General features: G+C 39.9%; 1 protein-coding gene across 2 annotated transcripts in view; it reads right to left on the reverse strand.

Annotated features, from left to right (window-relative positions):
* The window catches only part of LOC117828298 (solute carrier family 45 member 4), a 50253-nt gene extending 25753 nt beyond the window's left edge, over nucleotides 1–24500 (reverse strand). The window contains exons 1-3 of one of the 2 annotated variants that reach the window (XM_034705338.1): nucleotides 24296–24500; nucleotides 22867–22948; nucleotides 6100–7435 (exon numbers count right to left, since the gene is read on the reverse strand). In XM_034705338.1, the coding sequence (XP_034561229.1) occupies nucleotides 6100–6430 (331 nt within the window). In that variant the 5' untranslated portion in view covers nucleotides 6431–7435; nucleotides 22867–22948; nucleotides 24296–24500. Of the gene's footprint in view, nucleotides 1–6099; nucleotides 7436–22866; nucleotides 22949–24290 lie in introns of both variants that reach the window. The other variant, XM_034705337.1, reaches the window with a different exon arrangement.

The raw sequence follows: 24500 nt of genomic DNA on the forward strand, positions 1-24500 counted from the left end.
ACACACAAACATGAATCCATCTCAGTTCTTTGTACTGTAAGATCCTCTGAACAAACCAATCATGGTCCACAGACCACAGTTCTAGAAACCCTGGCCTCAGTCATCACATACTCGTGTTGCTGTTTGTCTCATCTTTCACTTCATCTGCCAAGAACACCGTCCTGCAAAGCAAGTAACCCTTTGTGTCTCAGTGTGTACAGTGTTAGCGTTAATAAATCATCAAGGTTACAGCAGCGGTTATATAAAGAGCTATGAATAGGGAGGCTTTAAATAACTGGCTAGACTGTGTTTGTCTCTCTCTCTCTCTCTCTCTCTCTCTCTCTCTCTCTCTCTCTCTCTCTCTCTCTCTCTCTCTCCCTCTCTCTCCCTCTCTCTCCCTCTCTCTCTCCCTCTCTCTCTCCCTCGCTCTCCCTCGCTCTCCCTCTCTCTCTCCCTCTCTCTCTCCCTCTCTCCCTCTCTCTCCCTCTCTCTCTCTCCCTCTCTCTGCGCCTCTCTCTTCTGTAAAAAGGCAAATGAAGACTGAAAAACGAGTTTAAAAGTCCTCCCAGGCTTGAACCAAGAAAATTCACACAGTCAGCAGCTCCTATTAGTCACACTTCTCTCTCTATCTCTATTTTACAATAGAGTGTTTCTTGCTGCCTCACACATTCATCTCTGTATCCATCCATCCACCTACTCTGTCCTCCAACAACTCCATCTGACTGGGTCAGATTATGGTGATTAGTCACTGTGTTACATCAAGCCATTCATTTATATAACTCTGTATCACTCCGTCAGCAAGGTCATCTGCTAGATTAGACCAGCTAGCATGATAGGATCACTCAGTGGATTAGGGTACCTGGCATGCTAGCCCAAACAACCCAAGATCAAGCTGATTTGCTGCAGGGAGAAATAGCATGCTACATCGAGCATGCAACACAGGAACCCCTAATTTGGTAGAACAATGCCAAAAATATTATGTTGCCATAAACTGAAAAAGTCACGTGAGTCAGTGATGTTATCTAACCCTGTAATAAGAAATGTACTGAGGTATAATGCTACCATTTAACAAAAATCTATGCATTTAACAGACTAAATCAAGTGGGTTTGGACTTCATTTTAAAGTTTCAGATGCTGCCAGCTCAATTAAAAATAAAAAAAGATAACATTTTTGCATTAAAAGCATGCTACAATATGCATCATGCTACAAAATGCATCTATTGCATTACTCATAACAGTGGTATTTTGAATTACCTGAGGTGCTATCAACATGACACTGTTACACAGTGCTGCATGCTAACATGGTACACTTCAACTAGCATGTTACATCTGAAACCAGGGAAGTTTAAATGATAGACAACCTGAAAAACTCCACCAGCACCAGAAAGAAGGTTGAACTCAAAAGTCTTGATTGGAGACCTTTTAAGTTGGTCAGAACAAGAGATACACCAAAGTCTAGGTCTCATTTTAATCTTAGCATGAAATACTACAACTGTTTTGTGTATGAAAAAGTGAAAGTTAGCAGAAGATTACAAAAAGACTTAAAGGTCAGGAGAGTGCAAACAGTGGACCGAGACGTTCAACTACAGAACCTGAATGAGTGGAAGGACATTTCCTGTTGGATTGTGGTAATCTCCTTTTGCAAAGCCAAGCAGTCATCCAAAGAAGGATAACAATGTTGCAGAACTGCCAGCCCTGGACTGTTTTGGGTCCCACATTAGTGGCATGTCCTCTGCTACGTGCAGAGCTGGTTAGTCAAACAGGCAAATAAGGAGATTAAGAATGTGCAGGTGCAATGGTGAAAAGGTGGCCCTCGGGTCACCCTCTCACTGTGCATAGCTCTCTGTGGAGACCTTCTGCAACCTTTCAAAGAGGTAAGAGAAGTAGTGCACAAAAACAAGAAATTGTCCAGGTTATAGATCATTTTCTTAAAATAAACTAGAACAATAGTCTTCTTCTATTCTTTGAAGTTTAAAAGAAATATCACCTGTTTTGAGAATGTTTGACCTGTTCAAATTAAAATGAGAGTTGAACAGTTTTTAAACGTAAATCAAGACAAACCCCCCTAAATTAGATAATCCCTTGAAAACTGTTAATTTATCTTATTGGCAAACAGAAGACGTATCTTGCCATAGAACAATGTTTACACGTTTTAAGAGAATAAAGGCGAAGAATACAGTTAGGATAAATCAAATTTAGAATTCCATGTAACAAAAAAAGGACATTTTTATTTAATTCTCCAGAATAATGGCTTTTTTCTTGTACTATAATCTTTCATCTCATTCAACCTAAATGTCTATAATTGGGAAATTAGGCTTACAAAGCTTACCAGCTTGTGTTAATTTTTTTCATTCTGTCTGAGCGTGTTTGACTTTTTTGGACTTTGAGTCAACTAAGATCTCTAATCTGAGACCTTTATAAGGATAATCCCTTTTTTCTGCGTATTATCAACTCCTACAATCAAATATGATGTCAACTTGTTGTTTTCCTCTGATTCGTCCTCATTGTATATTGTGATGCCTGAACGGCGTTAATGCATCACTTTGAGCTCAGTTCTGAAAAAGTTTCTCGTTATGCAATGCAAAGACAAAACACGCCGTCTGCACTCATCATTACCTCTCTTCCTCCTTGCGTTTCCACTCTCTCTTTCCCTCCCCTCTTCTCAGAAGCTCTCTACTTAATCTCCCTTCAATTTTTACTCCTCCCTTTCACTGGTGTGACATCTTTCCTACTCATAAAATGTTTTCTTACTTTCAACTGGATCAAGAAGTTAGGTGACGCTCTAACACTGAACCTTTTCAAAGGCCATGAGTAAACTATGTGTGAAAGAGAGGGAGAATACATCAAAACAACTAAAGAGGATGTATGATCTTTGAAGACATTCCTCTTAAGACTTTAGGAGATGTTTTCTCCATCAGCTTCTTTTTAAAAGCAACAAATTCAAGTCAGATCTTTTGATGTTATTCCACAGATTTCTGTACTAATTGAACATGTTCTATTCTAATAAAGAGAAGGTGTGTGTGAGATATAATTAGTCCTGCAGCCTTTGGGTGAATACTCTTGTGCCCATGTATGAGTGAGAGAGAGAAAGGAAAAATTCTGCATCTCCTCAGCACAAGACCTTGTAAGGCAGAACTTTCTTATCCCTTATTTTGGCTGTGTAAATATGGGCTCCCTGACCAAACTATGCCTGCTGCACACACACACACCGACACATACCCTCTTTCTTTCCCTGACCCCAGTGTTGTGGGGGTTATACACACACAATGGTTTCACTCAGGGCAAGCCAACCAGCCAGCTTACCAGCTATCCAGCTAATTTCCCCTGCTACAGACGGTCTCCAGCATGCATGAAACGTTAACCACATGGAGGAATGGGAGGTCGATATCTGTTTTACCAATAGTTGGAACACTGCCCACAGAGTTGGGGGGGGGCAGTTGTGATCTAACTGTGCCTGTTTGCCCAGGCTAATTGGGTAAAGAGGTGGGGGTGGTGGGGGTGGGGAAAATGCAAGGGGAGCAGTATTCTCATTTGAAGATGTATGACTTCCAACATGACAAAAAATATCCTGGTTTAGTGATCAAAGATGGATAACAGAACTATAAATTACTGCAAAGTCTTGTAAATACATCAGGTCAGGAGAGGAAGTCAAAAAGGATTTGAGCGACTGAGAGCAAACTTTTGAAAACGGGTTCCTCAGTGGAGGTTTTTGAAAACACAACCCCTTCCGTCGCTGTGAAATCAGGGAGCATGTAGATCTTTCAGAAGATCCACGTACCACCTGACTAATGGGAATATTACATTCCAGGTCAAATAGCCATGGAGTAGGAGGATAATAACAACAATAGCAGACTACCAAGCTGCGTTTGGGCTTTGTTTGGGCTGCGAATAACAGTTTTATGGTATGCCGTGTTCTGAACAGAACAGAAGCACAATCACCAACTTATTGGTCAATCATGCAAACTTCAACGATTTCATGTGAACACACTTTTCTGCTTTAAATGGGGTTGTTCTTGTGAAAAAAAAAAAGTCTAACATTGGGCAGGCCAAGTCAAACTCAGTGATGATCTATGGGAATTTAATCCAAGTGCAGTCCACCTAAACTCTGCCAAACATTTTACAACCCTTCAGCTCATTGTTTTGGCTTTACCTTGTGCTATGGTACTGTTTTACTTTAGTCGTTTTCCTCTCATCAGGCTTGTTTCTGGTGCAGTGTAGGAAAAAAGCTCTACAAAATGAACCCAACTTTATGTAACTAGCACTATTGACTAGGCATATGAACAAAGTTAGCATCAAGCTAATATAGGTAGGGGAGCTTTTTTGCTAAAAAGCCAAAATTTAGAAAAAAAATGAAAGGGACAATTAGTCTAACATTTAATTTGCCAAATAAAACCCTTCAATTGTGCAATAATGTCAAGTTATTTTTTAAGGAAAAACAAATAAAAGGTAGTAGTATACTGTTCCACAGCTCTTAACTTCAACATGATAACTTCTGCCAACAAATGTTGTACAGACTAACTGTTAGTGCTTTGGTTTTTATGCTTATCAATGCCTGCAGTCTGAATTGATCTTTCAAATCTGTTTCATGTCACATTTTATTCAACTGGACGTGTGCATCTCCCTACAAACAGAGCAGTGACTTCACACATGCATCAAAAAATGCGTGATAGTCAAATGGGGTTTGTAGAGGTCTGTGCCCTACTGAGTGCAATCTACTTCATAATTCATTGTAATGGAAGGCAATCCTCTCTACCCATGATAAGCATAAAAGGTCAAATTGAATAGCAGTCAATTAGTCCTACATGAAAAAGCCAACAAGGCTGGATTAACTCACAGAATCAGTGATGACTCACAGCTAGGTACTGAAATCACTGCTTTGTCTGTTTTAGTTTCATTCATTTCAGTGGAGTAATCTGTAGCTGCTGTACCTCTCAGTGCCTCTGAAATCTCCTAAGAGGGGCTCAGACATCCTGATCTACAAAAATAGGCGAGGGCGGCAAAATCTGGGCTATAAATAGAACAAAAACATGTCCCAAGGTCTGATACTGCTGCAGTATAAAAGCCTAATAATGGTTTACAGCAGTTCTGGTTAAAAGGTACGAAAATCTTTTTGACTTCCAACAGTGAGCAGAACTCATGTTTCAAAGGCCGGCTCCCCGTGTCGGCTCATCCTGGGTGAGCCGGCCAGGAGTCACGGTGGCCACCGAGTGTCCTGCCACTCATGTAGCCATGGTTACGTAAGCAGGGATATCACTCTACAGCACTGAAGGGAAAGACAGATTTGGAAGGAGAAGAGAAGTGAGAGAAAGTGAAGGGGATGAAAAGGACTGCATGGGAAGTGACTTTGAATTATACCCCCCCCCCCCCCAGGATTCCAAAGCACACCAGATGAATTTGGACTTGGCAAATTCTTAAAGGCTGTCAAAGATGAAGCTGGGTGCACTTATGCATGTATGTGTGTGTGTGTGTGTGTGTGTGTGTGTGTGTGTGTGTGTGTGTGTGTGTGTGTGTGTGTGTGTGTGTGTGTGTGTGTGTGTGTGCGTGTGCATGTGCGTGTGTGTGCGTGTGTTTGTGCGTGTGCGTGTTCTGTTTGAGTCCAGCCAGCTAATCTCCTGGCAGATCCATCGGAAGTCCATCTAAACAAGGTGAACAGGATGTGCGGAACATAGAGCTGTCAAGGTGCCTTCTTAAATGCCGGAGTAACATCATAACAAACAAACAAACTTTGTATGTTCTAAGTTTTCAGATGATTACATCTTATGAATAAATACATGTATTGATACACTGAATAAAAAGAATTAGTAAAGTAAACTTTTGGCAAATTCTTCCTCACACAGTAGTGTACACACCTTACTGTAATTTGCAGAGGTTCAACAACCAGAGCTAAAGAAGAAATAACTTCTGTCGGATTTTCTTTTCTTCTAGTAACTGAAAAGAAACAAAATTAAAATATATATTTTTGTGGTCTGTTTGAGAGGGTTTTTCTGCTTATTCTGTGTTTGATTTCTTTCATTTATTTTGGTTGGGCTTTAAAAGTCTATGTCTCAACATAAACACTCACGTCTTTAGATGAAACCAGAATAACTGCAGTGCATTTGTGTTTTTGGACTCTGTACTCACCTATCTGCAGCAGAACAGGCGTCACCAGCGCTGTCTCCATGGCATAGCAGAACTCCCGTCCGAACATCACAGCCCCGTGCATCACCCATCTCTTGAGTGGGATGCCTTCCACAGAACCCTCGCTTGCTGACTCCTCCCCTACAGTTCCAGTTGCAGTTCCTCCTCCTGCTCCGCCACCGCCATCTCCCAATCCATCCGTCTCGCCTGCCGCTCCTCCTTTTTCCTCGTCTGAGCCTGATGCAGTGGAGTTTTTGGCGTTGGCCCCGCCCACCACAGATCCGACCTGCATGGTGTCAGCCTCTGTGTTCTGGGGAGGCATGTTGGAGGGCATGCAAGCAATGAGAAAACAAGCACACGCCTTCCAACACACTGAGTCTGAGAAAACTGACCTGAAGCTAAGTGTCTTGAAGTAACTCAAGCAGGGATGATGTGGAAATATCTTAATTACAATCTTTACAAGCTACAAAATGCAACTTGTGCAAGTATCGTGCTGGTTATGTAGATGTTTATCTATTACGTTTCTAAAGAGGAACATTTATTATTCCAAATAAACTAAAAGTGTCCCTGCAATCAAGGTAAGTGTTAATATGTTGAGCTGTGTCCTGCTCAAAAAGGACACTAAATAAAGTCAACAAGTATCTCAGGATCTAGTGTTGGTTGGTTGTTACTAGGAAAAAAAAGGAAACAAAAATCATTCAGCATCCGTTATCCGCTTAAAAAATTTGTCCGAAAAACAACTTGTCCTCAAAAAATCAATGCAGCTCCAAATTCAACAGATTTGAATTCTCTTCAGATCTTTTTTCCCCCCAAAAGTTGAAAAAACAAAATAAATTCAGCTTCCCGAACACTCGTAGAAAAAAAAACCAAATCGATGGAAGCGGTTGAATTTTACTGGAAGAGTGTGTGGTACATTCCAAGAGCCAGTTTGTGCGTTTGCCTCCTTCCGTGTGTTTTAAAGACAAATCTGTCAGTGTTATTTGGTATGTGAGTGTTTATATGACTGTTTGTGTGTGTGGGTGTGTGTGTTTGTGAGCGTGTGTGTGTGTGTATATGTGTGTGTGTGGTGTGTAGGTGTGTCTATGGCTTTATTGTCATCTGGGTTTCTCCCTCTTTCTCTTACTGTCTATTACAAGCAGTAAAAATCCATATAGATGACCACTCGGTAAGTTCAAGAGTCATTTTGTGTATGGAGAAGGGCTTAATGGAGGGCTGGGCGACAGAGCGGGCAGGGACAAGGAGGAGGCTGCAGGGGGAAGGGGAAGGAGTTGGAGGAGGAGGGCAGGTGACGAAGGTAGGCGGAGCTCCTCTGAGAATCCCCATCGATTGGCTGATCAATCTGCAGGAGGAGCGCCGAGAGGAAGAGAACCAGCAGGTGAGGAAACACCGATCCAAAACAAAAGGCGGCCCAAGAGAGAAGGAGAGAAGAAAAAAAGGAAACACAGGTTAATAACTGCTGTTAATAATTAGCTTTCACACACGTTCTAACAAAAGAAGGTAAGCCAATAAACAAAAATTGAAGGCCAGATTTTCCTGTCAGGTCAGTTCTGCAGGATAATCAGTATAACTCGTGATCATATATATAATGTAGGCTGACGTATACTGCTCAGATGATGATTTTAGAGTCGCAGTGAGGATCGACAGGTGGAGCCACAGTATTCTGATCCACCCAGTCTACAAACCAAAACACTCATTTAACTTACTGATGGTAATGATCCCAAAGGTAGGTACAGTCTTGAGTTGGTTTAAACCAGGCACTCACTTATAGAGAAAGTTCAACAACTCTTTTGTTAGATATCTTCTTCTTCTTCCTCCACTAGTCTGTTAACCAGGTGAACATAACGCCATTAGCCATTTGTCAACAGAGCTGTCAATCATTTCATTTTACCTTATTTTTAGGATCAAATAAGTAATTAAAAATTTAACTCATTAGAACAATGAACACTTGGTTTTCATAAGCCTAATGAGAACAAACAGAAACTGATTCAAACCATTTTAGGAACATTTTAATTGAAATGTGTTTTGATTATAAAGTTTGACCCATGTCCCATAAGTCAACATGGAGGTTGGGGTTTATATTGTCAGAAGGGGGAGCTCAAAACCTTTTGGATTTACTTTTGGAGAGTTGTCATGTCATCTGTCTTTCTAACACACTGAATGCACTGTAGTTGAGTTATCAGTTCACAAGAAAAAGTGGTAAAAATGACGTAGCCAAAAGGGACAGATCTTGGCGGCTTTTGAAAAGAGTTGAAACATATAAAATGTGAAGAAAGACAAATGGGCCTCTGTCAAAGTGCGTTTCTTTTTTGGGGGGTTTTGACGCACCAGATATATTTCTTTAGACTGACCTGCTTTATCAACACTGCCTTGAGGAAGATTGCCAGGCTTCAAACATACTGCAGACCCCAATAGTTGACAGATATACACATAGTCAGCATACTGTGTCAAATTTTCTTGATCTTGGGTAATCAATGGCTCCTATTCTCTTCGTGTATAACCAACATGTTTAAGAAGAATTTTTCTACTGTTTTTTGTTGGTGTTGGACTTTTTGCCTCCACACAAATGCGTCAGAGCTGGGTGCCTGTTGTTGGTGTAAAATCTCTGAAGCACTGGTAACTGTTCAGTGGGGCTACTTCTTTCACCTGAACTGATGTCAGGGTGCGAGTAGAATTAAAACGGTTTTAATTTCTGGTTAGAGATGATGTGAGCATTACAAAGAAAAAATTGAAGTCACCTTTAGTGTTTTGTGCTGGAGGCAGAAATGTCAACTTGCTGTAACCACACACACGTGTGCCCTCTTCTATGAAAAGAGTCAGTTTTCAAAGAGCGTAATTGGTTTAAGCACATGATAAATATTCGCACACTCGGGTCGTCTGTGAAAATGGACGAGAGGGATGAAAGCATGCGATAGTTTTTTATGATCAAAAATGTTTTAAAATTGAGCCACTGTTCTATACACAGAGGAGCTAGTGTGTGTGGTGAGAAATAATGAGAGGGATGTGGACAGAAAAACAGAGGCGTGAAGGACTTCAGCTAATACGTCTCATAACACGCCTCACAGGGAGAGGGAAAAACAAACTGCATGGGCGTTCAGTATGACTTCCCACAGAGTTAAATTCCAAAGTATGTGTTTTTGTGTTCAACAGGATTACAACTGGTGCATTTCGTCAGACCCAGCACACACTAGTTAATGCCACGTGAACAACACACAAATACAAACACACATACACATTATAAGAGTGCTAAGACCCTCATCAAGCTTCTTAGGGAAGGATTGGGAAAGTAAGCAAAATGAGAGAGAAAGAGAAATGGGAATGAAGGAAGAAATAAAGGAAGGGTGAAAGGAGAGGTTGAACAGGTGGATGTTGGGAGGAAGAAGAGATGAAGGACGGAGGAAAGTTTAAAGATGAAGAAAAGGAAAGATGACAGACAGATGGGGAGGGCAGAAATACCAATTTGTATTAATATAACACCAAATCTTAACCACATTAATCACAGGATACTCTACAGATAAGCAGGTCCAGACAGTACTCTTTGTTTTCTTACATAGAGAAACCCATGATGATGCAACATGATGAGCAAGCACTTGGCAACAGTGGCAAGGAAAAACGTTCCTCGTTCCTTTCAAAAGGCAGGAACCTCAAGCAGAACCAGACACATCAGTGTAAAGCCATCTGTTGCAACTGGGAAATCCATCTTTCAGCCTTTTTTTTCATCCTGTGGTTCCTCTTTTCATCCCTCTTCGATTTTGTCGCACGTGTCTCCATTAACATTCATGATGCACTCAAGACGGTCATGAATATTTCATCCTCGTACACACACACGCGCAGCCCCCTCCCCAACGTCTCACACACTGCAGCAGATTACATAACAGCTCCTCTCCTTTACGAACACATACAGTGCATACACAACAAATGCATGCTAATTATCCTGTAAATTTTGAGGAAATTACAGGGCACTCCATGCTGTCAGGGCGAGAACACGATGTGATGAATCACCTGAATTGGCGACAGCATTTTTAGTAAAACATGTCCCAACATACTGACAACAACATCAAGGGACTCCTCAAAAGGGTTGGGGTGCAGAAATTATGGTTTTAGTCACAACTCCAGTTATGTGACACTGTTGGGATGTCTACCGAAAGGCATGCATAAGGAATTTTAATTATTGGTGGTAAAAGAGTTCAGTTTGCAAAAACATCAAAAGGGATTCTGCCAAAAGCTATAACTTTTAAGTTCTAAATCCATGACATTAAGCAGACCATTTGCTTCAGTACCAAAGTAACACTTGTACAGCATCATGTAATGAGGGCTGAAGAACATTTTTGTTACGTATTATTTGATTATCTTAAAAGAGGTTATTGATGATAAATCAATAACAAATACATGAATTGCTTACATTAAAATCTGTTTATGGTGGTCTTTATATTATGGCTTTAAAAGTTCACTGAGAGAGGTCTCCACCAAACACCGCTGTGGTTTCTGGCTCTGCTAATAGCAAAGCTGAAAGTGTGGTCAACAAAACTGACTTCATAAATCTCTTAGAAGAAGAGCCAGAAGCTCTTCTTCTAAGAGCTACCTTCTAAAAGCTACCTTTGTTTTTCTTATGAAGCAGGGTTAAATGAGGTACTTGTCAATAGCAAGTGTATTATCTCCCTTCTATAAAGGAAATTACAGTCAGCCTGGCTTTTTATCTTGTAAGCTTGTAGAAACTGGAAAGGGCAGCAGCAGGGCTAACAAAGTGTATCTTGATGAGGTTAACTATCAAGTAGGCCAAGGGTTGCATCATCATCCTAATGATAAAAGTTATTTACTGGTTACTTTCTAGTTTTCTGACTTAACTTTGAGATATGCTTAAGACCAATGGTTTTACCAAGTTTCTTCATTTTTACAAAGCACAACAAAAAGCAGCACCAGAGTAACCTTAGCTGTCTGGTATGTTATGCTCAAAATGTGGTTCATTTTTGTTGAAATGTTGTGCTGCCTTACACCTGCTGGGGCACAATGAGCCAGATGATCCAATGAGACAAAAAAAATGTTAAACAGCCCGAGTTTGTCAGGGTGTGAGCAAGGATGAAACAGCAGCTGAATGCATTAGAATACATGAGGGACTATTAATTTCTCTGATGTGACAGGGGAAACAGATCACTATGGGGTTTTTTTGGAGGGCGTATAAAAGCAATCTGTCAAGTACTGAATTGTTTATGCAGTTCTAAAATGGTGTCATGTACATGTGATTCTGTGCTAGTTGTGTGGAAAAATAACAGGTCAAGGTAATAAAAAAAGTCTACAAAACAAGCAACAATGCTTCTCTGTAACCGTGCATGTCTTTCTCTGACCTGTACCTGTGAGTCTTAGTCCTACAAAACACACACACACACACAAAGCAGTCAATGTTATCAGATTATATGTGCGTAGACATATTGTTTGTGTTGTTTGTGTGTCTGTAACACAAGCTCAGCTTATATAGAATTACAGCTCAGCTTTTCTGAGCGCCAACATAAACCATGTACAGTCTCACATGAGAGCAGAGGAAGACAGGGAGTGGAGGTAAACAGAGGCGGAGGATGTAAAAGACAGTATGAGAAACCGACAAAGTTAAAGTATCGACCGATTAGCCTGATTATATGGTGTTTTTTTTGCCACAGTTGGACACAAAGAATGAGGAGAGGGAGAAAAAGCCAGTGGGAGGGAAAGGAGATGCCTGTAAAGTCCAAGGTCAAGGACAAATTAAGAGTCCGTCGCTTCCTGTGTCTCACACATCAATGTACTCACAAGTTCTCCGAACCTGTGAACACACACACACACACACATACACACAGGTCTATTTCAGTGAGTGTTTATTCCTGTGCCACAGACCAGATTACCTGAGACACCAGCATGAAATCAGGCCAAGCTCGCTTTTTTTTCTCACTTCATCTATCCTCTCAGTTTCCTTGTTCCCTCTTTTTCATCTACTGTTCCCCTCTCTATACTCTCTTTAATGTTACAAGTAACAAGAGAGAACAGTCTCCTGTCTGCTATAAGCCAGATCATGTATGGAACAAACACAGTATCAATTTGCAAATAAGCTGTTTGGACAGTGTAAAATACCTCGCATGTTCTTGCGCTGTTGTGCAACCTGTTCAGCTACTTGATACTTAAGGTGACAGTATTTATTTCAGCAGAGCAGATTGACACTATGGACCTTTAGGAAAACTTAAATGGAACTGCTGGTGGGTGATTTTCTGCCTGCCAACATCTTGTCAGTAACTTGTTTGGGCAACAGAGTGAAGCTAAGACATATCTGGAAATCAAAGCAAGGGTCCAAAATAAACCAATGACCGAACATATGTTTTACATCGACACCGGTACCGGGGGGGTTTTACCCTTTTGTCTTCAAACTCTTTACATTTTTTGTGTCAGTTTAGCTCTGTTTACACCCGTTATGAATTGGGCAATCTGCCCACAGATAGCTTTTAGCACACGACACACTAAGAATACATTTAAATCTAATTGTTCTGGCCACCTTTAGCGTCAGTATAGCCAGAATCTATGAACAGCATGATATCGTCTGCATAAGTGGATGATTCATGCCCAATGGTTTCATATTAGAGTGCCAAATGGCAGTTCTTGAGGGTGTCATGAACATCCTGCCTAATTTCCTATTGGTTGTTAGTGAAAAACCACAATGCATTAGGTCTTTGATAACAAAACTAATGGACAATCTTGTTTGCCTGTAAATAGAGCCGGGAAGCTACATCTATTCTTTGGTGAATATTCGAAACAGATGCATTTCAGTTGAGAAAGTGAATCAAACTTGTGATCTGATAACCAAAGACACAAGTTAAGGTAAGTTGTAAGCAAGGCTAGTATCCATCAATCCAACCAACAAATTAAAATATCAAACATTTTCTGGCTCTTTGGGTTTGGACTGCTGGTTCAAAGTACCCAGGAATTGGGTATAGGAATAGGTATTTTTATATTTATTGACATTTGTAGACCCAACAATGTATACGTGCAGAGTATATCAAATCAGAACAATAATCTGTTCTGCAGATTTAGCTGTATGTAAATTTAAGTAAATTAATACTTCATTCTCTGATATCTAAAAATGCATCACTATTCCGATCAGCTTGTATCTGGACATGAGTTTTTGGTGTAACACATCAGCGAGGCACGTGAACACTGTGAACATGACGCACAACAGCATTGACCCATACAGCACTGGATATAGATTACAAGGCTGAAGACCTCAGTATCAGGTTCACAGGCAATTGGGCCTATGGATGTTTGTGTTCATCCGTTTTCATGTGTATGAGAGTAGAAAGACAATATGAAAAAAGAGCAACAGACAGTGAAAATAAGAAGAGGAGTATTTTGATACTTTTGGAGCAACACTTGACTAGAATTTTTCAGGCACAAACAGACCCTATGACCAGATCAAATGCACCTCTGTGGGTAAAACTGGCTATAATATCCAAGAAATGCCTCAAGCTAAAAAGTAACGTTCAGACAACAGGAACAAAAGACAGCAAATAGTATTATCTAATATTAGTAAGTTGCCATTGTCAGCCCTTTATTGATCATGTCATTTTGTTGTGCTTGGGCTGGAAGAAAAAGAAGCTACAATAACTGGTACAGTATGTACCTACCTATATTTGCAATTTGTGAAGATGCAATTCAGTATATCATCAGATTTTGTTTATTTTTGTGATAACCTTTTAAGTTTTTGACTTATTTGCTCTCTATCCATAGATGTATGCTCAGTATGTATGTACCATATATGTGGGTCTGTATTTATCTTCATTTACTGTATATATATATGATTATTGTCAGACCACGCATGAACCATTTAATGTTTCTATGGCCAAATACTTTCTTTTTTAACTTGCTTTTTGTTAATCCTCTTTATATAATAGGTCCATTGTATAAATGTTCACTTATCCCTTGTTTAAAAAAGCCTATCACTAAAATTGGGAAAATTATAATTCATAAATTATTTCACAAATAAACTGTATTTGGTATTTTAATTGTAAATCAAAGTTGGCTAAAGCTAAATGTTAGGAGCCAAGCAGAAGGTCCCAAACACTGCTGGTGGGGTAATGATGGGGTATCAGGCTCTTCCCTGTATGTGTGTACTATGTGTGCACCTCTGTGTGTGGGTAAATTTCAACAAAATGTCACTGGCAGATGCTCTGTCTTCTGTGTTTCTTACTGAGATAGTGTGGCTCGACTACAGAGACTCTTTAGTCTGAAGTTGTGAACTCTCTCCCTGTCTAGTAAACACAGACACATACACATCACACACACACACACACACATACATATTTGGCAGTGGATAAGAAACTCTTAGGACATCTACACCCACATATATTACACACACTTTCCTGCAAAACACCACATGCACATCAACACTCAACGTCCCCATGCTGTGGATGATATTCCCATAAAGATTACCATATTCCTAGCTTTGGGAAACAGATGGTATGGATAAGTACTAGAGAGAAGAAGAGAAAGGGAGCACATGGAGAGGGGTTGACAGAGACTGTATGTGTGCATTATGCTGCAGTGCTGCTGCAGTGCAGAGTGCAGGGGGGGCACATGTGTATCAACGTGCACTAGCATCAATGACAAATCCCTTACTCATAACGCAGGGCTTATATCACTATACTGACTGGTATGTATGTGACGTAATGTACCTGCTGTTCACATAATTGCACTCATGCACAAACACGCAAACATGTACATTTTAAAGCAGCCATGCGTACCTCCCCCACTGGCTTGGTTTTTATCCCCCTCGACATCTAAATTAATCTCTAATCTCACCTGAACCTGAACCTCACAGCTGCCTCCACTATATCAATAGACGTTAAACGTCTTCACTTACTCTTAATATCAGCTACCATGGCAAATGGAATGACAAGAAGGCAAAAAAACATCATTTCGAGTCTGAGTCCAAGTTGTTAAAGTTCAATCAGTGACTCTAGAGACAGGTGTGTCAAGTTTGACAAGAAAACCTACCATACAAATACCATAACAGTCAAGTATATCCATAGTATCATTGTGATAAATGAACCAACTTACTTTGAAATGCAGCCTGCAATGTATTTGTGACACCAGGGCAGTAAATGCAGCAATTTGTTGTACACATATAATACAAAATTGATTAAAAATACTTTTATTGAGTAGATTTAAGCACTCTAAAATACCTATATGAGGGAACTTAGACGCTGTGGTACTGAACTGTTATAAAAATAGCAAGAAAACAATCATGTTCAATTAGAAATATAAGGAGAGAAAGTAGATGACTTTACGTTTCAGGACAAGGAATATCTTGTGTGAGCTAACAAGAAAACAAAACAAAAGATTACAGCTTAAAACAAGCTGTACATTACAGTTCCCCACATGGCTGACCTGAAAAACTAGTTTTTGTTCGCTTGCCAACTGGCAGGCAAAAGCCAGTGACCTATTTTATAATTATCTTTGCATTTTCACCCTCTTCAGTGTGAAAAACATAAACAACACTGAAATGTTCTTAATAGGTTCAAGAATACTGTCTGCCAAAACTAGCTAATGTCTTTAAAAGAGTCTGGAAATGACATTCTGGTAATGGTGTTAGCATGTGTTTATGTCACCCAAAGTTTTCTTTAGGTCAAGAGGCCCAACGCTCAAAATGCCAGAAGCTCAAGTCTATTTTCAGATTCCAGAAATTTGTTAGCTAAGCTAGCATAACATTAGCAAAGTTGAGGACAGGAAAGGAGAGAACTCTGCTGTGTTGTGTCAGCTAGCTTTGCGGCCACTAATAGCCTAGTCATCCCTGTTTGTATTTTTAGCCCAACTGGCTAATAGACTAGCTGGTTACCACTCTATCTAGCCCACATACTGAGCACAATGCTACCAGTTCACAGCCAGGGTTTATAGCATAACCGTTAGCTAGCCAAATCATAATCATAAAAAGAAGGGAAAAACTAACACTTAACTATAGCTTTGCTAAGCGTATTTTAAGCCCTCTGGCAAGGTAGCTATTTTTTATGCTAAATTAAAGCTCCACACTGTCTATTTTAGCTTAGAGCAAAAATAGCATCATAAGCTAAAGTACAACAAAGCTCCTATCCAGGCACAGTGAAGGTGACTAGAGCCTTATTTAGAACTGCTGCTTATTTACATTTGTATTATGGTATGATATAAGTTATAACCTTCTGTTGAAATAGAAACAAGACACACCAAAACAAACACACAGTTATTTTAATCCATTGCCTTAACCCATCTAGACAGTTAATGACAAAGTTGTGTCTGGTGTCTCTTGAATTAAGCCTCTTTTCTTATGTAATCTTCTGGCCATTAAGACTTTCCACAAAAACTGTAGCGTCCTAACATTAATTAGCACAGACTCATAGCTGGGTTAACTCTTGCAGGTCTGATGGTTTCACAGCGGATCATACATCGGGGTTTTGACAAGTCACTGACAAGCAGCCTTGGCCTACTTCTACCCCGGAGTCACGTTACTGGCTGCGTCACATCGCCACATAACCACACACACATACACACACACACACACACATACATATACAGAGACTGTAACTCGCCACCTTCAACCTCTTCTGTGCCCCCTCTGACTACAGTACCCCCTACCAACCATCACATTACTGCACCCCACCACCTGCATCCTGTCTCACAGAGGGCCCCCCCACACACACACACTTCTAGAGGGACTGTGTGTGTTGGATATCCTCCCCCTTGCAGCCCTCTGAGTTTTTTACCACAAAAGAGCAACATACCAAACAGGAGATGGAGAAAAATAGGGGTAAAGGAGAGGATATAGGTTGTCTTCATGAATCTAACTGCACCATGGGTGTGTTTGTTTTTCTTTCAGTGATAAGTCTGACTTAATACTGTCATTCACATGCGTCTTTTCATTAAAATAACAACCCTCAACCTGCCTCTGAGTCAGTTCCTCATTTGTGAACAACATATAACCCCTGCAGCTCATAACATGAGTCAACTTAAAGCAGTTAAACAACAACATAGGGTCAAAAATGGCATTTTGTAGCAAAGGTCATGTTATAGCCGAAGGTTTGAGAACAAGCCAAAGTATTTATTACAGCCTGCACAGACCTGTTCAGGAATGAAAAAACCCTCAAGATGGTTTAACTCCGCCCACACGTCTGCTGGAATATTCCACACACGGTTGAGTTAACACACGCAACAAGCCCCAATGCATATACAAATGCTCAGTGCTGATAAAGACCAACTGAAGTCAACAGCAACAAACAGCTTGGCATGCATATCCCCCTACCTCTCAAACAAACATGCATGGAGTGAAACCATCAAAATGCACACAACAGCCATTAGCACAAGATGCTAATTATCATGCAAAAGACCTCCCTATATTTTAATCAAAGAATCTTTTTAACTAACTCTTTGCAGTATTAAGTAAGCTTGGCACTGCTTTAACCACAGAGGAACATCTTGTTCACTTAAACTTCCTGTTGTCAAACTGGTGAAAACAAAAAACAATCTGCCACCAATAAAAACAGCTGTTCTATGAGACGATGGTACGATGGGACAAACAAACCTTGAAGGTTTATTCCCTTGTTTTGTTTCCCCTCCTCACATGTTGTTTCTGTGTCAGAGCAGGGAAGGAATGAGGATTGACACATGGAACGAATTAAACTGAGTTTATAATACAAACCAAACTGTGACCAGCAATCTCACCAAACCCACAGCCTAACACTCCTGCAAGCACTCTCCATAAGCTGCACAAAACAGCGTCTGTCTAAAATCTGGCACCATGACAGCAGAAGTGTGCCAACAGGTTTTGTGCTGTACTAACTTCAGAGCATGCGAGAGCAGACTCAGAAAGTGAGATATTATTTCAGTGCAAATACCAAATGCAAGATGACCTAAGAATAATTCCCCTATTATTATGTATTGTCTACATGTATTAGTAATAAGCCACTTTTCAGCCAGTTGGACAAAACCACTACGTTGCAAACCTGTCACTGAGTGCTACTTCTTTATAAAAGTGACATACTGTAAATAAAAACATGCTTTACATGCATGAATGAAGTAATGCTGGTGTTTGTAAAAATGCATTGTAAAATCATGCCTTGTAAAAATAAGGCAGTGAGGACAAAAATGTGCCATTTATTCATCATCTACCTTGCCAAAATGATCATGATTGAGAGCTTCGCACGACTGGCTGCTTCTAAATACATCACCATGGTCTTATCCTCCAAAAATTATCTGGTTTAACTGTTCTGCCTAAATCTGCCCAAAATATGATCTGAAGATCGGTGAGAGGGATCCTTTTTTTGGCATTGATCCTGCTGATGCAACACCCCAAAATCCAATCTCAGTAGTTTCATCCTGAGTTTACCCTTAATGCAAGGTAAAGCTCTGACAGTCAAACTGAAACTTTAAAAACATTGAGTCACCTACATTCAAAGCCAGGGGAGTTTTGATAGTCACAACTACAATAAGTTCATTGGTTTTGGTTGAGATGCACCACCTGAAAGAGGAAGTGTGTTCAAAAGAGCTTTGTCTGCTATTTGTCATGCAGTGCAAGTATAACTGAAAATGGCAGATTAAGAGTACTTTTATAAAGTCTGCATTACAACAGCATCAACAACATGATGTTATGATCAAACTTAGAACTAGGAATGCTTTGGTGACTCACACTCAGGCCCAACTTCACCAAAAACTTCACCAAGACTTGAAGGAAAAGGTTTTCATCAAAGACATTTTCATAAACATCCAAAAAAAAAGTCAAGAAATCCATACATAAAGTTCAATAATCCAAAAGTAGACCACACAAACAAACAGAGCCAATTCAAATCACATTGAAAATCAAACCATGGAGCTTTAAAGAATCAAAAGTGTGAAAAATGTGACATATTGGAGCCCTCACTTGAGACCATTTAGTGAAAAACAGAAGACAGGAAAAAAGTAGGAGAGACAAAAATGTCAAAATAAAACTATTTTCCAATTTTGTAGAAAGATATCAGACAGTAAACATTCTGCTTGTTAAACTGACATGTGACCACCAGTTGTGAAATAAAGCATCACAGTTTTCAGTGTTACAGTCTCAATCTGTGATAAATCAACGTTTATTTGTAAGAATGCATAAAATAACGTTGTGTTTCTCTTCTGTAATGAGCAGTGTGTGCCTGTAAGTGTGTGTCCATTACTTTGAGTGCAGTATTACTAACAGTGTTAATGATATTACTGGCACAGAGCCAGTTATCGTCTCTCCTCTTTCACCCTGGTACCTCACCACCTGTCCATCATAGGCCATATAATCTGTTAGGCATATTAGAAGAACTGAAGCAGGCAGCAGATCATGAATTAGCACATTTTTCAAAACATCTTTGAATTGTTTTTCAGTGTAATGCTATAAACCAATGGTTTCAGTCTCTCCTACATGAATACCTGCTGGTACTTTAGTTATGGTTAACTTGTGACGGGTGTTTCTTCACTTTTTTAACTGGTTGTGAAATTTAACCAGAAAACCTATCTGCACAGGGTTGCAGCCCTGAAATACTTTGGAAGTTGCCATTTTTCCACTACAAACTGTATTATGACTACTAAGCACCATAAATTACATTTTTGAAATATTTACCACACAGCTCCACCAAAGATTAGAGAAGTTCTTAAATGTGAAGTAACATAATAAACAATCCAAGAGGTTAGAAGAAAAGTACATCAGGGCAACATTTCAAATCAAGTCTATATTGTAGCAATATCATAATTCTGTATGAATGTTTATAAATTAGCATGATAATGTGCATTGATTTTAAGGTATCACTTTGATTTGTTAAACAACATACTGCATTAAAATGTGATATCATATAACACTGTGATATTAGAATTTAATCCACATCACCCAACTTGTCTTTTATAGACCACTTGTATGAAAAGGCAAGAAATTAATGTTTTTGTCCACTTTAGATTTTAAGGCCACCAAGATGCCCCAGACAGAACAAAACTGAGTCACTGCCAGTCATCTCTGGCATCCAGTCAACTCTTGGTAATTTAATTGGAAGGCAGGACATCAGTTTGTCTCAGGACATTTTGGGGTCAGAGTGAGTCAGAGAAGATGGGAACAGTGATTGGATGAAAACCAAATAAGATGTCTTTCAATTAAAGTGAACTTTCGTTATTTGATTTAAAACTTTACACTGACTTTGGTGAAACTCTGTAAAGGCGCTCTGAAGTTTGGCCGCCTTTGAGTGGAGATGTTTAGCAACAGAACACAGTTCCCTGATGAGGTATTAATGTCAGCCACGGGCAGCAGAAGTCCAATGGCTCCAAAAAGTGGTGAGGCCAAATTTGTTCAAGCTTTTCACGCTATCCGAGTTCACCCTGCCCTGCAGGAAAAATCTGTCCTTACCATGACTTTTTGGGGCATCTATTAAATTTATAAACCTCAATAGGAGCTCTGCAGGAACATCAGGCTTCTGGTCACAATCTCTGGCTTAAGCTCATATCCACACTTCTAATCGGTTTAGAAAGGTCAAGATTTTTTCACCCGTCATGGCTTTGCAAATCTGGCTGCAATTGCACTTTAAAAAGGGGAACTACGGGTTAGACAGGGGAGCTAGCAAACAAGTGGAGGGTCTCTATTCTAAGAAGATGTTTGTTTTATTGACAAGCGCTCTAGTGGCATCTCTGCATGCATGTGTGCGTGTGTCCTCTGACTCAAAGCCAGAGCTAAATACAGTACAGCCATCTGATACTGTCTTTGATAACAGTCCTGTGCCACTCGAAAAAAGACCAGCCATGCATGCAGTATTGCACAGTATCCAAACATACAAACACATCTGCCTGTAGACCCTCAGAATACACATACACACATAGACTGCCAATGTATCAAACCTCAATTGAATTGACTTCTACTTTCTGTTTTTCCTAGACTCCCATGTTAGTCATGATCTGATATATCACAGAGGATATCTTTGCAGAGTTCAAATGAATAAGTGCAACTTTTTTTTCAAAACACCTGTAAGATAAAATCTCTTCCAGGCTTGTAATAAGCTGTGCCACAACTTAACATAATATACGATTAAAATTTGCCTGCTGGGTCCAAAAAACTGTGACAAATAAATATGTAAACAAACCACCAACCTGTCATGTTACGCTGAACGGTGGGTTAATGCAGCTCCTTATAATAAACAGCATTTACAGCTGTAACAAGTGTGTGCATGTGCGCTTTGTCTGTGTGTGTCTTTGTAAGATCTAGTTGAGATAAAGTGGGCTATTGATGGCAACGATGTAAGTGAGACTACAAACACATACATAAACACACAGTCTTGCGCTCTGACCAGAGGTGGAAAAACATACTGGCTCACTCTTTTCTTTCCCTAGGAAGTGGGTTATCTGCACACAGGATCAGGATCCAGGATACAAAGCCATATCAGCTTTGTATGTGTGTTTGTGTGATGGACAGAGTAACATAAACATGCCGAGAGAAGACAAAGGCAGGCAGTACTTTAAACTTAACTAAAAAATAGAAAAGCTTTGCTTTGAAAACTTCAAATTCTGGTGGAACAAAAATACATATTAAACTTTACAGCATGTTTACAGTCTGACTATGTGAGCAGTTGCTGTCTCTACACCTCATTTCTCTGAAAAACAAATCAGTAGAGGGTGCCAATTTTCATAACACCCACTCCTATAAATTATATTAAGGATTAAAGTTACGCGTTATTACAGGCATGGTTGCTGTCATTTTCATGTGGTTGCTCCTGTCTTTGTTTTGTTTTGTTTAGGTCTGTGGCTTTTATGGGGCGGTTCTGCCACACGGTTCTGCATGAACATCATGTTGCTCAACAAATCTCTTTAAAACAGGATACTGTCATTTGCATGTCTGAGGCTTCTTCATAGGGTGTGGTAACTAATTACCTAACAGATCAGGTGATGTCACCTGTACTGGTTTGGGCTTGCTGCATAGTGTTCAACAGTAGTCTTGCCACACAAGTAAGTTAATTTGAGATATATGACGGATATATATGATGGCATGGCTTTGTTCATGTGTGCTTGAGCCCGAATTTAACCTACAGCATCTTTTTTAAAGCAAAGATCTCCCTCAAACCAAGAATGGTTGCTTATCTTGATCTTGTCTTCATTTAACTATTGTGTTTGTATTTGTGTGTTTCTTTGATGGATGCTTAAAAATATTATGTTTTTATGGAAATAAAATCCTGTTCTGCATGTCTTTCAGTATTCACATAGGGGCGGATAATCATAAGTCTTTCCATGTGGTGTATACATATAGAGTTGTATGATCTGTTTGCACAACATCTGTGTGAGAGTACATGTATGAGCACGAGTGAGCTTTCATGTGACCATCTGCATGTGACCACTACTGTCTGGCTACATCTTGTGCGGCAGTCAGTGTGTGTGCATGTGTATGTGTGGGTAATAACACGATGCTGACTCAGCAACAGTTGATAGTCAGCAAACATTTCATCAAGAGGAAGTCGATTGCTTTCACTTCAGCTGAATCGGCTGGTCTGAACTGTGCAAACTGAAACTTAGGTGGCATGATGAGGACAGCAAGACGCTGACACAAAGAGACAGATTTATTTACTTTTAGGAAAAGGTGTGACAATATGTTTATATTTGCATGTTGCTCTATATTTGGACTGTATTTGTAATGTTTGTTTGCGCATATTTACTCAACCATAGAACAACAAAACACAAACAGACCTTTTAAATGCAGTAATTATAGGTATGGTCATTCCCAGCTGAGTTTTTTTCAGTGTATGTTTTTTTTTTGAGACTCACCAAAAGGCCTTAAAAGCTTCATAAATGTCGTTGAGACGTTTCCGTTTGGTCCAGGCTGCAATCTCAAGCCCTGCGGTAGTACCTGAAAAGCACACAAAGCCATGTTTACACCTGTTATTAGCATGCATGTCACTGAATCAGCACTATACACACAAACACGCAAACACACACAAACAGTAAGTCACCTTTGACTGTACATTAAATCAATACACAAACCAATGCAGCAGCAAATCTGCCCATCTACTCTGATGCACACAAGCTCAAAGATAAATCAGCAGGTGCGAACGGATAAAAAAAAGGAACAAACCGGCAAAACTTTTGATTAAAAGTGTGTCTTTGATCACTCTGCCTTTGATCTAGTAATTTGATTGGAGCTGTAGCATGACAGGCATGAGTTTGATGTATAAATGTACCTGGGGACAAACTGATTTAATGTAGCATCAACTGGATTTGCATCTACTAAGCTAAATAAACAATGTGTCAATGTGTGTGGACAGCAAAGAAAATGCATTCCACTGCAACTAACAATTACTTATACTATTTTGTTAATCTGCAATACTTAATCTGAGTTATGAAAACTAGTTATACTATTTCATAACCGCAGCACTGAGTGAAAAATGCACAAATATTCAATTAACTATCAAAATACAAAAGGAAAACTTGCAAATATTTACATTTAAGATGCCAGAGCCCATGTGTTTACTTTGATACCCTTAATAATCATCAGACAATATCAGTTTTGTTTTTTCTCTTCAATGATTTGCATATTTTTGCGCCTATAAAACTGCTAATGGCTGGCTTTACAGGTGACTACAACAGGTGACATGCAACTGCATCAACAGCCACTAACAATGCAAACAAATGAATAGTTAGTTAGGCGGTGTTACCTTTATTATTAACCGACAACACTAGAATCCAAACAAACCTGTCACTCAGTTAGTTTTGATGCTCCAACAGTCACAGGTGGGTTTTCAACAGTAAACTGCTCCTTGGTTGATTACAAAAGTGCAGTGTTGAAAAAGGCTAAGTAAAGATTATTCAAGATTATTCTAATGCAGCTCAATGTCGAAACTGCAATCCTTTTAATTCTAAACCCCGAGTACCTGATTTGCATCTAAATCAATTGAGAGATATGAAATATACCCCACTTTTTAATGAGAGCAACATCATTACTCAACCTGACCCATCGCAGGCTGTCACCTCCAGCCTCTCTGCTGTTTTTGTTTTTGAAACAGGCCTACAGAAACTACTGTAAATGCCGCCTCCTCCTCCTCCTCCTCCTCCTCCTACTCCTCTCTCTGCAGCAGCAACCTGAGATGCTGTGTATTCAGCCTGCCGGAGCCGAGTCCGAGTGGCGGACAGAAAATGTTTATTATCCCTGCTATGTCGTCGCCGGTGTGTTTCAGCTAGGACACTATGCTCACCTCACCGGGTCGTGTCAGCCGCCGGCTCCGTGTCTGCGTCCGCTCAAGAGGTCGGACGGTCGCTCTGCTCTGCAGCAGATTTTGTTGCATAGGTTGTCCACTGCTGCTGCAACTGAAGCAAGGGCTTTAAATACGCCTTTAAAGGAATATCTGTCGGAAGAAGAGACGTAGCGCTGGCTTCCGCCGACGTCACGGTTGATTTGCATAAAG

Source organism: Notolabrus celidotus, chromosome 16, assembly GCF_009762535.1.
Source record: "Notolabrus celidotus isolate fNotCel1 chromosome 16, fNotCel1.pri, whole genome shotgun sequence".
NCBI classification, from domain to species: Eukaryota; Metazoa; Chordata; class Actinopteri; order Labriformes; family Labridae; genus Notolabrus; species Notolabrus celidotus.